Source organism: Hypomesus nipponensis, chromosome 2 (assembly GCF_054491055.1).
Source record: "Hypomesus nipponensis isolate SF chromosome 2, ASM5449105v1, whole genome shotgun sequence".
NCBI classification, from domain to species: Eukaryota; Metazoa; Chordata; class Actinopteri; order Osmeriformes; family Osmeridae; genus Hypomesus; species Hypomesus nipponensis.
Genome location: NC_140362.1, coordinates 19,278,648 through 19,296,207, shown reverse-complemented (window position 1 = coordinate 19,296,207; position 17,560 = coordinate 19,278,648). Strand labels below are relative to the sequence as shown.

General features: G+C 49.5%; 1 protein-coding gene across 4 annotated transcripts; it reads right to left on the bottom strand.

Moving 5' to 3' along the window:
- Positions 1-4,514: 4,514 nt before the first annotated feature.
- LOC146301372 (polycomb protein SCMH1) lies at positions 4,515-17,183 on the bottom strand. 4 transcript variants are annotated; one of them, XM_084667160.1, is made up of 17 exons: positions 16,804-16,963; positions 16,065-16,199; positions 14,987-15,059; positions 14,599-14,682; positions 14,390-14,460; positions 12,819-13,053; positions 12,461-12,549; positions 11,974-12,220; positions 9,068-9,294; positions 8,627-8,803; positions 8,389-8,515; positions 8,108-8,308; positions 7,624-7,785; positions 7,090-7,215; positions 6,612-6,746; positions 6,194-6,327; positions 4,515-5,435 (listed from the first exon to the last, which is right to left on the bottom strand). In XM_084667160.1, the coding sequence occupies exons 3-17, from the start codon at positions 15,009-15,011 to the stop codon at positions 5,316-5,318; spliced, it is 2,160 nt and encodes a 719-aa protein (XP_084523286.1). In that variant the 5' UTR covers positions 15,012-15,059; positions 16,065-16,199; positions 16,804-16,963; the 3' UTR covers positions 4,515-5,315. The 4 variants fall into 4 exon arrangements, with proteins under 4 accessions (XP_084523286.1, XP_084523276.1, XP_084523268.1 ...); XM_084667150.1 differs by lacking the exon at positions 16,065-16,199 and having other exon boundaries at positions 9,068-9,291; positions 16,804-17,183; XM_084667142.1 differs by lacking the exon at positions 16,065-16,199 and having other exon boundaries at positions 11,974-12,217; positions 16,804-17,181.
- Positions 17,184-17,560: the final 377 nt, after the last annotated feature.

Below are 17,560 nucleotides of genomic sequence, written 5' to 3'. Positions count from 1 at the left end.
ATGCCCACCCCTTTGCACCCAGTAGTGTGGCGGAGGGACACGTTGGATAATCAAACACGCAAACTGGTCAGCTGTGAGATGCAATGTCCTGTGAGTGTGGCATGGATTGATCTGGCTGACACGACCACCAGCAAAGATGAGAATGTTTAAAGTGGGGTCTTTGGATCCTTTACTGCAGTCAATTTGACTTGTAGACAGCATGTTGTGAAGACTGCAATTAGACAGCCTGTTATTTTCCAATCTGAAAATAGTTTGCAGATTTATAGACTAGCGATTTAACGACATTTTGCCATTCTACGTACAGTTGTGCTCAAATGTGTCGGTACCCCTCCAAAAAAACTAAGAATGCACATTTTCCTCTGAAATAACTTGAAACCGACAAAGGTAATTGGCATCCATCTTTGTTTTTTCCCCCCAAAAAATGTTAATAGGAAAAACAAATGAAAATGGCATGGACAAAAATAATGGGACCCTCAACCAATTATTTAGTTTCTATAGCTCTCTACGAGACGTCTGCACTTGTTAACAGGTAGTTTGGCCCACTTTCAGTGCAAACTGCTCCAGCTTTTTAAGGTTTGATGTGTGCCTTCTCCAGACTGCAAGTTTCTTGTTATTTCTGTTTCAGATCAGGACTCATAGAAGACCATTTCAGAACAGTTTTCTACTTATCTAGTCTTGGGTGCTTTTATTTGTGTATTGGGTCATTATCCTGTTGGAGGACCCGTGACTTGTGAGAGAGCTTTCTGACACTGGGTATGTTTTGCTCTGCCTTGATGGTCTTGAGATTTCATTGTGCTCTTCACAGATTCAAGGTACCTTGTGCCAGGCACAGAAAGCCTCTTCCATGTTTCACTGTAGGCATGGTGTTCCTTCCTTTAAAGGCTTCATTTTTTCCATCAGCAAACATAGAGATGATGTGACATGCCAAAAAGCTCCGGTTTTGACTCATTCGTCCAAAGGACGTTCTCCCAGAAGGATTGTGGTTTGTCAACATACATTTGAGAAAATTCCAGTCTGGCTTTTTTTTGATGTCTTTCTTTCAAAAGTGGAGTCCTCCTACGTCTTCTTCCATAGAGGCACTTTTGCTCAAAAAGCAATGGATGGTATCTTCAGAAACTGAACGGAACAGAAACACCTTGGAGTTCAGCTTGTATCTCATTGGCAGTTCCCCTTGGTTCTTTTCCTACCATTCACACTATCCTTCTGTTCAATCTGGGGTCTATTTTCCTCTTGCGGCAGCGCTCATGGAGGTAGCCTCCACTTCTATGGACCTTGAACTTCTTCATATTTGCAACTGTCACAGGAACATCAAGCTGCTTGGAGATGGTCTTGTAGCCTTTATCAAGCTTGTCTATTATTTCCTTTCTGATCTTCGACAACTTTGCTTTCTCCAGTCAGTTCTGTGTTCAGTGTGACTCATACAATGATACCAAGCGGCACAGTGACTATTTTCCTCCAGTTAAAAGGGCCGAAAGACCGATTACAGGATTGGAGACGTGTGTTACTTAGTCAAGAAATTAATTGATTTGGAAAATCATTATCATCCAATTCTTTATTTTCTCTTCTAAGGGGTACCAACAAATGTGCCCACGCCATTTTAGAATATATTTGTAACATGAGAAATAATCCATCTCTTGTCACTGCTTCTTTGCTTTATTAAATTACATACCAAAAAGCATGCAAGTATACATGATTCAATAGTTTATGTCATCACTTTTCAGGTAGAATTATTTCAACAAGATGTAAGGGTACCAACACATTTGAGCATTTCTGTATTTGACCAGAAGTAGACTAAGTAGACATTTAACTCGGATTTAAAACTCCTGTGTGATTCTGAGAGAAATACAATGCCATAAATAGATCTAGTGACAGCTGAATAAGTCTCTTTTGATTTCAAGTTTGGGTGAAAAGATAGTGACACGTGCTCCAACATGTCTAAAGCGTTTGCATGGTTTGATTGTGTTGAAGTTGTTAGGGGACCTGGATCTGAACACATTAACCGGACATCTCTCTGTCCGCACAATAAACCAGAGGAGGGGACCTAATTTACTGCACTCCACAATCAAGCCGAACTTCCTGCTTTTACAGATCAACAGTCATTTTGAGTGGCCTCTTAATACTGCAATTTGTTGGATGGAAATTACCATCCATCCCACCCGTTTATTTAAAAGAGAAATCATCTTACTTTGCAATACCTTTTTGGAAGTTCCTCGCTTTGGAATAATGGTTCTATATGTCGTTCTAGCTGCAAGGCTCTTAAAAATGCACTGAGTGCTTCTTAAGTGAGGTTGTTTTTTGTCTAGTAGGGTAAAGCGCATGGTAATTGCGTTGCACGTTAAATTAATTCGCAAATACTTTCCACAAGCCTCCTGAAAATCATTTTGTTTTATGTACATGTCAAGTTGTAGTCCAGTAGGCCTACATTCTGTCAAGAATGCTTCATATGTCGACCTTCTCTGGCTTGTTAGGGCAATATTAAAGGTTGCTTGGTGACTAGAAACTCCCATTCGCTCCTCTTCCCAAACCTTGGCAGCTGAATGGTTTGTGTTTCTTTGAAGTGAAAGAGTGAGTAAATTATTCATTTCCCTGCGTGGAGCTGCAGATTACTTATCCCTCTATCCAGGGCGAACAGGTTGGCACGTTTAGATGTATGTACTATGAGCAGGACACTGTGTCACTTGGTGGCTCAGAGCTTGTGTGCTAATCCTCTGTCGATGCCCTTGATATGCAGCAACAGACACAACCAATACTGTAGACAAAAGAAGGCGGTAGCAAATATGTTGACTTGCTAACCGACATACAAAGACTACAGCATGTCGACACACTGTACATTTTCGGCGTACAGGTGAAGTCATGTGTTAACGAGCCTCGTTTGTGTGTTAGTCCTTGAGAGCTAACATGCGCACTGCCATGTGAGAGACCGTCCAACGTTTCTGCAACCTTTCCTGTTAGCTGCGCACCATCTGCAGGGACGTGGGGGGTCGCTGGGATGGGGTTTCTCAGCTGCGATGGTCTACGAAACAAGGTCGCCGCAACCCACGAAGAGGAGCAGCTCATCGCTCAGCATGCACGCCGTGATCTGAAGCTGTCAGACCCGAACCCTACCGCCACATACGGGCCTTCGTTGGACAGCCAAAGGAATTCTGCAGGGATTCATAGATGGAGCTGGTCTGACAACGTTTATTTTTCTCTCACTGCTTCTCTTCTCTCACTCAGAAAAACAGTGGACTTATGTCTAACTGAACCTGAAACACACTGACCTCTGCCCTTCTTTCACTAACGGTCCTGTCAGTGATCAACATCATATTCTGAACAGGACTTCTCCAAGCGCAACCTTTTTGTAAAATCTAAATGTCATCATAGTTGAAAACCAGTCACCAGCGTAGGGCAGTTCTGGAAAATGCCTCTTACACATAGCAAAACTGGCATGCTTCAAACTCAATGAACCATATATGGTGAATGGACGTCATAGTATCGTGACACAATGACTCAAACTTTTTGGGGGGCACAGCTTCCGAGTATATGGGTGTTTTTCTTTAAAAGCAGAGATCTTTCAGATAAAATTCCCCAACACTCATCTTGATACAGCAATATTTTGAGTGAGTGGGTGGGTGAGTGAATTTGGTGGGCCTTTTTTAAAGGCATATTCCACCTGTCAATGTCAGTGCTGTGTGCATCTGAGCAGGTGCATCCACTGTTTGTGAAACCTGCTCCACAGTCCAACCACAACGGGCAGAGCAAGGAGCAGGCATCTATAAATAACTGTGTCTGCGATGACACCTTGGCTACTATTAGACATCAACAAACATGCCCTTTACCTATAGACTCTGAGCTTGCCATCTATGTATGCTTTGCACAAACATAAACACACACACACACAGACCCTTATCTGCAACAATCAGCTAGTTTGGTCAGTTAACTCAGCCCCCCTGAAGGCTACTTTCCTCTTTACTGGGAGGATGTGGTTAAACTTGCTGCATGCTGCTTCCTGTTTATCCAAAAATGTCAAGCTTTAGCAGATTGAAGGGCCAAAGAGAGATACTTTACCCTGATATACGAAACGAGGCCAATTCCTCCACTACCTTTGTACAACAGTGAATGAAACGTACGTTTCATAATTCATCCGTAAAAGGCACTTGTGAGGGAATAAACAGGGAGTATATGAAGGCTACAATCCCTTACGAAACAAGCCGAATTCCTTTCAGATAATGTAATGCAGTAACATTGTAAGGATTAAGTTGTGGTGCAAATATACCACACTGAGCCATGGAGCAAAAGAGCCAGTTAATGTGCATCTCCCTTCTGACTAGATTCAGACCAACTGACTGAACTCATGGCAAGGCATGTGCATGTACCTCAAGGGGAAACAGCGAGGAGGCCAAGAACTCTTATAGCTGGCCTGCCCCCTGGTGGCATGGCACTGCCAATACAACACAGAGGACATACTGAGCTTGAGCAAAAACAGATTTTTAAACACACAAAAAACAATATACAAAGAAAGCCTTACAAAAGAGACTTGTTATATATTTATTGAACATTATTGAGTATGATAATGCTCTCAATGTATGAACTCTAATAATATAGTATAAAAATTAAAAAAGTACAAATAACAACAGACAAGACACAGTCATTGTAAACAACATCGAGAACAAGGTAAAAGCAACACAGTTCATCATGGCAGTATTTTGGAATAACGTGTTTTGAAATGTGGTAGTGTCATAGTTCAAAAAACCGTGCCTCAAAATGAGACGTCGACCAGAGGCATTTCCAATAGCTAGGAGAAACGTAGTGTCAGCTCAGAACAAGTATTAAGTACAAAAATGACCATCAAAACGGCCGATGCAATTCCTTATTTTCAGGGGGTACAAAAAAAGAAATGTACAAGACCGAAAGTCAACAAACGAGATTCGTAAACAGACCTAAAATGGTCTTTACAGTAAAATTGCAGACATTTCTTCATCACCTTCAACCAGAGGCTTGATTGAAATGTAGTTCAGAGATACTGGGGAGTGGGAAAGATGATGGAGTGGAAAAGATGATGGGGCATGAGAAGAGCTGGAGGAGACTGCATATCCCATGCTGCCTTGAGGCTGGATTGTGCCACACAAAAAAAAAAAAAAAAAACTTTAATCAAAAAGTTCCAATAGGGGGGAGGCAAATGCAGGTAGGGTACATGACGCCGGGCAGAGCTACCAAGCAGTAAATGCTACATGTAATGGTTCAGTATATTTCCTGTATGCAGTGCATAATATGATACTGTTATCTGGTGATGGGGTGCAGGGAGAGGACAGTCATTTGGGGGGCAGGGGGCCTCATCAGGGGCGTTTGAGCTTGTCAATGTGGAAAGTGAGCTTGAGGGCGGGGCCCAGCTTCAGCCCCATGTACTTCATCATCATGTCGCTGCGCAGTAATAGGAGGGCCTTCCCGTCAATCTCCTGGCGACAGAGGAGTGGGAGGGATTAGAACCAGGAGGAGGATCTGAACGTCCTCATCAGCCACTCACCCAAGCTTTACTATAACGCAGGCTGCATCAATGCTCAACAGGAAGAGGTTTAACATTAATTTAGCAGACATTTTTATCTAAAGCGACTTCCAAGAGAGAGCTTTACAAAAGTGCATAGGTCAATGATCATAAACAACGAGATAGCCTCAAAAACATTGCGGGTAACCAAAACATGAAGCATACATTGTGAAAAGCAAATAACTGCCAATAGGAGGAAACATAAGAGCATGTAGTTAAACAAGTAACAATTAAACAACATGAACCTCAAAAAGTGCAAAAGTGTACCTGTAGGAAAGCAAGCAACAATAATATAATTTACAGTGAGTACAAGTAGTAAAATCAGTTACAACTAACCAACAAGTGCAGCAAGAGTCCTATGACTAATTCCCCTTTGCTATGCCTGTCCCACATGCACACCTCCTGGGAGGCTAGACAGGTCTGGCCTCGCCCGCCTGGTCTACCCCCACTCCTCCTCCCCCCTCCTCCTCCCCCACTCCTCCTCCTCCTTCCCCTCCTCCCCCCTCCTCCTCCTCCCCCACTCCTCCTCCTCTTCCCCCACTCCTCCTCCTCCCCCTCTCTCCTCCTCCCCCCCCCACTCCTCCTCCCCCCTCTCTCCTCCTCCCCCCCCCACTCCTCCTCCTCCCCCCTCTCTCCTCCTCCCTCCCTCTCTCCTCCTCCCCCCACACTCACGTGTTTCCTGAACAGGTCAGCGTGTGGAGCCAGCAGGGGGTCGACGTCTCGGATGTACTGCATCACTTCCTCCATCGTCCACAGGTTGGGGTCCTGGCCACTGGGCCGGGGGCTCTCCCGGAAACTTCCGGATCCTTAAGGGCGGGCGAGGACACAAGCCATGGGGAAAGGGAAGGGGGAGAGGGGGGGGTCGATGTAACTGGCATACATTGTGACGTCAACCATCTTTTTGCCGTTGTACAGTCAACTTGTAGTCAATGTTACATTTCTACAAAAACCCTATCGCTATCGCATCCCACGTTTTTTGACTTGCTTGCAACAGACGATGCCCGCAAGCTAGTTTGAGGTTAGCATGTGGGAGGTGAAATGTTTCACCGCATAATCAACCTGCGTGCGTGGGTGGGTGGGAGGGTCTCACCTGCGGAGTTGAGGTGCAGCAGTTTGCCGGGCGAGCGGAGGCTTGGGGGCGGGGCCCCCGTGGAGCTGGGGGATAGGGGGCTCTTCTTGAAGTGCTCTGGCACCCCCACCCCGTTCTCCAGGAGGAAGGAGTCTCCTAGCGCATACGCAGAGAGAGAGAGAGAGAGAGAGAGAGAGAGAGAGAGAGAGAGAGAGAGAGAGAGAGAGAGAGAAAAAAGAAGGGGAAAGAAAGACAGGAGTGAGAGGGGCCGAAAGGGCGAGGGACAAAAGACAATGTTATACCACAGCTGTATCAAACTGTAAAGGATCAATTCAAGCAATCTGGCAGCATTCGAGTTTGTTTGAAATGTGTCTTTTTCTGCCAACAGACGAATACGTGACCTTCTCCACACTAAACGCCAGGTCTCCTGGTGTGGCTAGCTAACGCTAGGCTAATCACGGCGTGCTCCCGTCCCTCTTGGTCCGTGTTGGCTACGTACCTTCTGAAGAGAGGTGGTGGCTCTTGGCCAGTTTGTGGGAGAGGGGGCTGCTGTAGGAGTCCTGCAGGAACCTCTTAGCCCCCCGGCCCGGCCCCGTCGTCAGCCCCTCGGTGAAGCCTCGTCTTTCTGGGGAAGGGGAAAGGCCAGCCCACATTACAGCCTCGTCGGTCTTTCTGTGTTCCTCACATGCATGTGTGCCCGTGCCTTCCTTTGGTGTGTGTGTGTTGGTTAGGAGTGGGGAAAAAATCCATTCACATTTGAATTGTGATTCAGTCGGCTAGCGATTCAGATCGATTCATAAATGTATGTGAATCGATTTTTTTTTAATGATGTTTAAAAATAAAAATGAATATTATAAAAAATATATATTTTTGTTTTTCTTTTGTGTGATTTTTTTTCCAAAAAATCTCTGAAAAATCGTGAAATCGATTTTTAATCGAATCGTGAACCCGGCAGATTCGATTCGGATCAAATCGTGAAGTACCAAAAGATTCCCGCCCCTAGTGTGGGTGGAGCCAACGCCCGCGCACCGACCTGAGTGGACTCGGCTGTCGTGGTGCCCTGCGGCGACAGGCTGGCTGCCGTACAGCGGCTCACAGTGGAGGTTGTGGCAGAGCTTCTCCAGGAAGCGGAGGACGTAGGTGACGCTGTTGACCGCCGGCAGGGTCAGGGTGTGCTGCTGCTGGTCAAAGTAGGCTGGAACACGGGAGAGAGCTTCCCGTTAAACCGGAAGGATGAACCGGAAGCAGACACTGGCTTGAGACTGCCTCCAACCTCATGCTAGCTCCCATTTGTAACCAACCAGAGTTCATCGAGACATCGCTAGCTTAGGATTTGCTGTATGAGAAGTGCTCTAAGGTCCATTCCAGCTTTCTAAAAAAAGACTAGAAGTAACACTAGAAGTTCATAAATCCACCTTGGCCCCCCCGTCCCCCACCACCCCTCCACCCCCCCGTCCCCAAGCCCGTCCCTCGCAACCCTTCCCCAGCCTCGACCAGCTCCTCCCCCAGCTCCTCACCTGAGATGACCTCTCCGCCGTGCCCCGCCTTGAGGCAGGCGAACACGGTGCCCTGGTTGTGGGCGCAGTCCACGCAGGCCTGCACGCACTGCTGCAGCACGGAGGAGGCCCGGCCCGGCCCAAAGTGGTCCGGGAGCAGCAGCACCCGCCGGACGTCCAGGTGGGGCCCCACCTTCCCATACTTGTTCAGGTAGACACACACTGGAGGGAGGGAGGGAGGGGTCAAGTCGTGTGAAACCTGCATGTCACGCGGTAGGCAAGCGATGCGGAGCGTGCAGTACCAGTGGGAGCCTGCAGGGCGGAGCTAGGGATGGAGGCGTTGTCCATGGGCACAGAGCTGGTGTCTGGCTCCGGGGTGCTGCTGGTGGGAGACGTGGGCACAGGGTCGGGCACCACCCGGGGTTTCCTCTGCCACACACACACACACACACTTATCAGATACAAGCATTTCCCTCAGTACCTCAGGTTTTGGACATGGTAAGGCAGGTGGGAATATCTAGGACTACGTGTCTGTGTCACCTTGCTGCCTGGCTTGGGCCCCCTTTTCTTTGGGATCTTGATGGGTTCTGCTTGGGCCTGCTGCAGGGCCATCCTCTGTGCCCAGTTGGCAGGCAGACGTCCTCTGGGCCGTGACACCGGCCGCCCCGGGCCCACCATGGCCCCCTCTAGCCAGGCTGCACGCTTAGCCCAGCCCAGCTAGGGGAGAGAGAGATGAAGAGAGAGAGGGAGATAAAGACAAGGGGAGGGAGATAAGAGAGAGGGAGAGAGGGAGGGGGAGAGAGTGAGAGGGGGGGAGAGAGAGAAGAAAAGAAACAAGGGGAAGACAAAGTGCAACGTTGACCGAAACAAACAGAATCTGCGGAAAAAACAAATAGATAAAAACACGACAAGATACAAGCCACTTGACTCTGAACCCCCCCCACACACACACACACTCTCCCAGGGGCCCCTGAGGCCTACCCTACTCCCCGGCTTGGGGCCTCTCTTCTTGGGTATCTTGATGGGCTCCAGCCCTTTGGCGGTGGGTTGTGTGGGCCCTTTCTGGCCCCAGGGCGTGGCCAGCTTGGTTTTCCTGCGGCCCGGCTTGCGTCCCCTCTGGCCGGGGGGCCGCCCTGGCACTGTGGGGGGCATGGCCGCTCCCTCCAGCGTGCCGTCTGGTGACGCGCTGAGGGTCTTAGGTAACACTACTGCACAGGGAGGGAGAGGGGGAGAGGGAGGGAGGGAGGGAGGGAGGGAGGGAGGGAGGGAGGGAGGGAGGGAGGGAGGGAGGGAGGGAGGGAGGGAGGGAGGGAGGGAGGGAGGGAGGGAGGGAGGGAGGGAGGGAGGGAGGGAGGGAGGGAGGGAGGGAGGGAGGGAGGGAGGGAGGGAGAGAGGGAGAGAGGGAGAGAGGGAGAGAGGGAGAGAGGGAGAGAGGGAGAGAGGGAGAGAGATGAGCGAGATTTAAAACCGACGACAAAGACGTAGCAAACCGTCGGTCTTCTTGACGGATCGATGGAATAGAGGGGTGGCATTGATTCAGGCTCAGGCCGCTTGGAGAGAAGAGGTGGGGACTCACACCATGTGTGTTTCCTAACCCTCTGCTCACCACCCCTCCGTCCCTGACAATGCACCAGAGCAGCCTCGGTCATCGCGTTACAGGTAATAGCCTGGAGGGGTAACAGAGACCACTGCACTCTCTGACCCTGCCACAAACCAGCCAGCAAGCCAGACAAACCAGTCAGCAAGCCAGACAGACCAGCTAGTTAGTCAGACAGCTTTTGTATGGAAGGGCAACTGTGACCCAGTTCTTGATCTTTTCTGTTGGTTGTGTTCCTCACACACTCTGCTGTGTTCCACACACACTCTGCTGTGTTCCTCACACACTCTGCTGTGTTCCACACACACTCTGCTGTGTTCCTCACACACTCTGCTGTGTTCCTCACACACTCTGCTGTGTTCCACACACACTCTGCTGTGTTCCTCACACACTCTGCTGTGTTCCTCACACACTCTGCTGTGTTCCACACACACTCTGCTGTGTTCCTCACACACTCTGCTGTGTTCCTCACACACTCTGCTGTGTTCCACACACAAAGCTACTGTTCCTGGCTCGTCAGACAAGGATCAATAAGGGAGGGAGGGAGGATGGGTAGAGGGAAGGAGAGTTAGGGAGAGGAACAGGGAGGGGCGGAGGAGGGGAGGGTCGGGAGATCCAGACCCTGGAAGAGAGGCGTTACACTGCTGAGCACTCCAGACTTCCTGTTCGGCAAGTTCACTTGTGCTCTCAGTTTCTCTCCCTCCCTCGCTTTCCGGCCTCTTCTCCCTTCAGAACCGCTCAGTCTGTTATTTAAAAGAGACAAATAAAAGAACTGAACTGGACCCGACCGCACTAAAGTGAAAGAACCAAATTGAACGGAACCAAAAGAGAGTCTCTAACCAGAACTAAACCCAGCACCTCAATCAAGCTCTAGAGCGATCAAGACGAACTCACCAGCCAGTACACTCGGGCATGCGGGTGCACACACACTCTTAGTCCAGGGGAGCAGTTTGATGTTTCAGTGTAGCGTAACCAGCACAGACTAAACTGTAAAGGTATTTGTCCTCAATCGACTCTCTGGTAAGTTTACAAGGGGAGCCATTAGCCCATGACTATGACACGAACACACATCAAAACCTGGCCTTCGGTATCCTTATCCACTTTGGTCGAGAAAAAAAAACTGCTCCTTCTCATTCCAGTCCAAAGAAAAATCCAAGTCTACTGCCACAGCCACGATTTCTGAACCTTGAGGGAAAATCGCTTCTCTGCATTCCACCTCTGCTGTCTCTACGTGCCCTTCTATTTCCACCCAGTGAAGCCCCGCTCTCTCTTCCCAGCTTTGTGTCCTGTCCTCTCCTTCACCCTTTCCCCTTCTCCTGCCCCCTCCCTCCCTCTCTCTCTCTCCCTCCCTCTCTCTCTCTCACACCACACTCCTCTGCTGTCGTCCTTCCCCTCCTCTCTTCCTGCTCCCTTCTCTCCCAGCCTCTGTGCTGACAGGGCTGTGTAAACAGCCTGCTTTTCACAGCACACAGCTTCCTTATTCCTCGCTCTCCTTTCTTCTCTTCCCGTTCTCCCCTTTCTCTCCCTGGGGTGCCTCGCTCCTCGGCTGACAACTTTGCCGGGCTGCCAACAGGGGGCCCCGCAGGAGGGTCTGCTCTGCCCCGTCCGCCCCCGTCCGCCCCCGTCCGCCCCGCAGCGCTCCTTCACCCCACCTTCCAGTGCCAGCTGGATGGGTCACAGGCACCCAAAAAATCTCGCAGCCTCTCCTCCTTCCCTTCTCTTCTGCCATCTTACCTCCTTTTTCACTCCTTCACCTTCTTCTCTTCCGCTCTCCAAAGTTCCCTCTCGCCCGTCTTCCCTCGTTTATCTAGTTATTCTCCTCCCTCCTTTCCTCCAGCTCCAACAATCTTTAGCCTTCCCCTCCCTCAGTCACCTCCCTTCTTCTGCCATAAACTATGAAAGGAGGATAGTAGGGTGGGGAGGAGGTTACAAGTTGACCTCCAGTAAACCTCTCACCCCTCTCCAGTTCCCACATTTAATCAGATTTCTACGGCTCGCTTTGTCCTCCCTGATAGTAAATCTCAGTCCTTGGGCCGGACAACTCCTCCTAGTGTCTTGACTCCTCCGTCAACCTTGTAACAGCTAGACACACTGTAGAGCCACCGAATATAGCTTTATACACTTTACAATACTCACAGAAATGTCGACAAAAAGAAATCACTTCAAAAAACAAACAAAAACGCTTTCAATCCGCAAAAAAACAAATAAAAAAAACATATCGCCTATTAAACAAGTCCCCTGAATCCATTACCCGCCACCCCCAAATTCAACCCCCGCCGCATCTGCCTACCTTTGGTGCCGGGGGGCTGCAGGTTGTCCCCGGTGAGGGAACACCAGCCCACGGGGAAGATGTCGCGGGAGTCGTAGCGGCAGTAGTAGTCGAAGGCGCCCCTCCAGCCGTCGAAGGTGACCAGCACCTCCGTGCCTCGCAGCGCCCCCACCGTCGCCGGGCAGATGAAGTGGGGGTTCTTGCGATCCACCGCCTCCAGCTTCATGCCGACCTGGAAGGAGTTCTTCTCGGGGGCTGGGGGCTCCTGCTGGGGGGCAGGGAGGGGGGTCAGGCATGGAGCTTCAGCGTGAACCGGTACATCGGTGTGTGTGTGTGTGTGAATTGAATCACTTTGGAGGATTCCGACGAGGTATGAAGTGTTTGAGACAAAAAAAGAGGCAGAAAAAGAGGTTGAAAAAGAGAGATAACTAAGAGAGTGAGTTTACAGACAGAACAAAAGGCTTGTGTGCATGGCAGGGCCCGGGGTACCCGTGCTGTTTACAGCTACCTTGTGAAAGATGCGCGTTGGGGCCATCTCCGCTCCGTTCAGCGTTTTCAGCAGGAACATGGGCCACGACGACGCGTTGAGCCGGAAACCTGAGGAGGCAGACAGACAGAGCGTGTGAGATGGATTTGTTCACGCGCCACCAAGGCCCTCCTCAAATAGGGTCGTTCTCATGGGGCAGTAACAGGTTGGGTTTGGTGTAAGAACCAAGCCTGTGCTCCACACTGACATCTAGAGGACAGTCAACATCGCACAATTCCGAGCGCGGCCGCAGAAAATCAGGCGGGTCACTGGGAGTGAGACGCGAGGCGGCTTGGAGCGTGGGTTTGTCTGTGTGAGGGACCCCTCTCCTCTCGCTCACCCAGCGGCGGCTGCAACATGCCGCCGTTCTTCTCGCAGTTGCCGATGGGCTGGATCTCCGACGAGTCCACCAGGCGCCAGAAGTCGTTCTTGTTGTCGGAGCCGTCGAGGCGCAGGCGGAGCCGGGAGCCCGTCAGGCCCACCACGGTGGCGATGCAGGTGGACGTGGTGTTCCTCGGGTCCTGGGCCTCCAGCTTCATCCCCGCCTTGAACTCGTTCACTGGGGGGGTGGGGCTCTGGGGGGGACGCCAAGTGGAGCAGGAGAGAGGACTGTTAGAGGACTGACAGAGGTTGTTAGAGAGAGGACTGAGTTAGTTCGAGACTGGACTGAGATAGAGAGAGAGGACTGTTTGAGAAAAGGGCTGAGTTTGTTTGAGAGAGAGGGCTGAGGGTGTCTGAGAGAGGACTGAGTTAGTTAGAGAGAGAGGACTGAGTTAGTTAGAGAGAAAGAACTGAGTTAGATAGAGAGAGAGGACTGAGTTAGTTAGAGAGAGAGGACTGAGTTAGTTAGAGAGAAAGAACTAAGTTAGATAGAGAGAGAGGACTGAGTTAGAGAGAGGACTGTTAGAGAAAGGGGCTGAGTTCGTTTGAGAGAGAGAGAGAGAGGGGGGGGGGGGGTTGAGAAATTAAAACGGAGAGGGCTGAGGTTGTCTAAGAGGGGACTGAGTTAGTTAGAGAGGACTGTGTTAGTTAGAAAGAGAGGACTGTGTTAGTTAGAGAGAGAGGACTGAGTTAGTTAGAGAAGACTAAGTTAGTTAGAGAGAAATGGCTGAACAAGTTAGAGGGACAGATAGAGAGCACAGAGTTTGGTAGAGAGAGGGCAGAGTTTGAGTAAGAGAGAAGTCAGCTGAACAGACGAAGCGACGCCAAAGGCATCCGAAACACAAGGTCCCCCCCCCGCCCTCTAAGAAACATCTGATCTGAGGCGAGCCGCCCGGTCATGGCTGTGTATGGAGAAACCCACGCCGGCGCCCGTCCTCACCGTCACGGGTGGGCGCCTGTCCCCGAGGGAGAGGTCGAGGGAGGGCTGCGTCCACTGAACGCTGGGCCTCAGCCTGGGGTCTGGGGCTCAGCCTGGGGTCTGGGCCTCAGCCTGGGGTCTGGGCCTCAGCCTGGGCCTCAGCCTGGGGTCTGGGCCTCAGCCTGGGGTCTGGGCCTCAGCCTGGGGTCTGGGCCTCAGCCTGGGGTCTGGGCCTCAGCCTGGGGTCTGGGCCTCAGCCTGGGGTCTGGGCCTCAGCCTGGGGTCTGGGCCTCAGCCTGGGGTCTGGGCCTCAGCCTGGGGTCTGGGCCTCAGCCTGGGCCTCAGCCTGGGGTCTGGGCCTCAGCCTGGGCCTCAGCCTGGGGTCTGGGCCTCAGCCTGGGGTCTGGGCCTCAGCCTGGGGTCTGGGCCTCAGCCTGGGGTCTGGGCCTCAGCCTGGGGTCTGGGCCTCAGCCTGGGGTCTGGGCCTCAGCCTGGGGTCTGGGCCTCAGCCTGGGGTCTGGGCCTCAGCCTGGGCCTCAGCCTGGGGTCTGGGCCTCAGCCTGGGGTCTGGGCCTCAGCCTGGGCTCTAGCTAGACAGAGGGAAGGCTCACCTGTCTGAAGCACGTGTCCGGCGCCGCCGACGCTCCCGTCTCCTTCAGGTATTTATCCCAACTGAAATGCCCTACGGGGAGAACCACAGAGAGCCCCTGTGACTACTTTGTTTACGTTGCCGTGGGTGTGCAAACAACACGTCGCTCGGCTTGTGGGATGCTGTGTAGCTTTCGCAGGGCGGGCATGCGTGCGTGGGGCGCCTGCTTACCTCCTTGATACTGCGAGGGGACTCTGGAGGGACGGCCACTTCTGGCATGTTTGATCCGCCTGGCATCTTTCCACTCAATAGCAACTGAAGAGAGGGGGAGAGAGAGAGACAGAGAGAGAGGGGAAGGGACGGGAGAGAGAGAGAATGAGAGAGAGGTAAAAAGAGAGAGAGAGCAAAAGAGAGAGAGAGAGAGCAAAAGAGAGAGTGACAGAGCAAAAGAGAGAGAGAGAGAGAGAGAGAGAGAGAGAGAGAGAGAGAGAGAGAGAGAGCGCCAGAGAACATATCAGAAGCAGCTATGAGACAGAAGATGAGCTACAGCACCTTCTGTTTACAGTAGATGAATAACTAACGAGCGTTCGGCACAGTTACAGAGTAAACCTCTTCTCACCTCTCTGTGGCACTGGCTTCCTCATGTTCCAGTAATACTGACCCAAGTTCCACACGCAACAGTCTCCTCCTCTCTGGAGAGCAGACAGAGAGACACAAATCCCCACAAACGTCACGTACAGCAAATGACAAACGACGAGGCCAGATTGGCATGTGAGGCTAACATCCACATAACGGGGGCCGCTTCTTCATCTATAGGACATATCTGTGCGGCTGGCCCCTGGGGTTTCCCAGTCCTGTTAGCTTGTCTTCTGGCCATCCCCGTCCCAAACAGGCAGGGCAGGGGGTGAGTCGGGAAGCTACAGACACAGGTTACAACAAAGAGGCAGCCCCAACTGTCAACATGACCCTTGATCTTTTAACTTCACCAAGGAAGCCTGGCTGAGTGACACCTTCAGGAAGACTAAAGTAGAAGAGTAAGACTAGAGACAGAATGGGTTTTGCACCATAAGAAACCACAACGCATACAAACTAAGCAGTTCATGCCTCTTCAGATTTGAGTAATCTACTCAACAACTTGAGTGTTTATCAAAGCAGCCCTACATGTGAATGGGTGTAGCTGAAGTCTGGGGGGCTTGCCTAATTGTCTGTGACCCCTAACTCTAAGTCTCGGGTTACTTGTCTGTTACCAGGTAAACTCAGACATATAGGGTCACCAGGTCAGACTGACAAACACATTAAATCACTGTTCTTCTAGATGCAACATAGACGATTTCCTTTTAAATCTAGAGTAGTCCTACACAAGACAGCAATAAATATACTTAGAATGAATCCATTTGAGTTTACAAAATAAACTGAGTCTACGGATGTTCTAAAACATATAGAAGTTGATGAACTTGAATCATGCTATGATAAAACGAACATATTTAGCATTTAATTATTAGTATGTCGCTAACAAATGTGTCCAAAAAGGAACAGAATCAAATTATAACAATTCACAAATAAAACTATTTCATAAACAACGCCGCGTTCAAGTTGACATAAAGTAACCACGCAGAGTTTAACACTTAATTACAGTCAAATAGCAAAGTAAAACATACACCATGACCAACACTTCAGTAAATATATGAGAAATATACCTTAAGAGCTCATAACAGTCTTGAAACGTGTCCCTACAGTTGATTTTCTTTCAATAGAAGTGCGCCTTTTTCTTGCGCCAAGAGAGGATGGCGTCCAAATAAAAGCGACCAGCTCCCTCCTTTTCCCTCTACTTGCTGGGGGGAAAAATGACAGGACTTTCATAGCGGGCTATCTAGCTTGTAGCCTGCTACTACTACATTCAACCCGGCAACGAGCCTTACTAAATTGTGATGGCTCTGATGTAATAAGTAAGTGAATCGTTTCAAAGTAAACTATGACAGATGTGCAGTGCCTGAAAGAACTAGATCTGATTTGAAGTTCAATTCAAAATACAATGCCAATGTTAAACACACATGCACATGTGTTAGGACTTCCCACAAGGAACCAAACACCAAAACGTGAAACACATTACGTTATGCTTGCACTGCAGTGCATGTGCGAGAGTATCGACTGGTTCCAAGGCGAATATTTGATTGTGCGAACCTGACATCCATGCAACCTTCATATCAAGCGAACTGGACTACATATTCAGTGAGCACAGCATGTAGCTAGCTAGTTACAGAGAGGTTCAAATGCCAGCCTTCTGGCATTACCAATCGTTGACCTGATTATAAATATTAGCATTAGCCAATGTTAGCATACCAACTAGCTATCAGCGTGCAAATAACAGACAATACGGCCTTCTATCCATATTTCTGAACTAAATGTAGAGTGCATAATATTCTGAAGTATGTTTACCTTGCTTTGTAATGTTTGTGTATTTTCAGATGTGGATTTAGTGCTTGTCCGCCATTTTTTCCTAGTGAGACTAAAGAGGAGGAGGGGGTGTTTTGCCAACATTGAGCCAGACAGGCAAACAGGCTTATTTGCAGCGCCCGGCGGAGATTGAAAATAATAGGGAAACTAGGACCTCTATTGGTCATAAATGGTAGTATCGGTATAGCACCAATCAGCATATCTTTGTCTGTGGGCAACTCAGATTTATAATCAAGTTAGTTAGCTACTGTAATGTCCAAATTATGCGTTATGTTTGCAAAAGTATGACAAATATAATGTGGCTTAGCGCACATTTGTGAGATACAGACAATCACTAGAATCATGTAAATATTCAGCTAAATAAAATGTTAACTAACCTCACATTTATATAACAGTTGTTTCCAGATTTCGTTGATGTATCCTACATTTTTATGTTTTTCATTTGAGACAATAAATCACACCAAGTCAAATTTAAGCAAATGCACTCATTGATGGAATGGCTGAAAACTCCTCCTTTGTATATATTGTTTCTGTGCCTGCACATTATATAAAATAAATCGTCATAAAGCACTGCAATTCCGGGGTAATTCTGACTATATAAATCAATGTGACTGGGTGAGTATGTACGTGGAAAAATATAAAATGTAAACAAAGGATTAACTGAACCATTTTATTTGTCTACATGGTAACCCACAACACATCACTTTAAGCCATCATTTGACATCGAAGCCGATGCAGC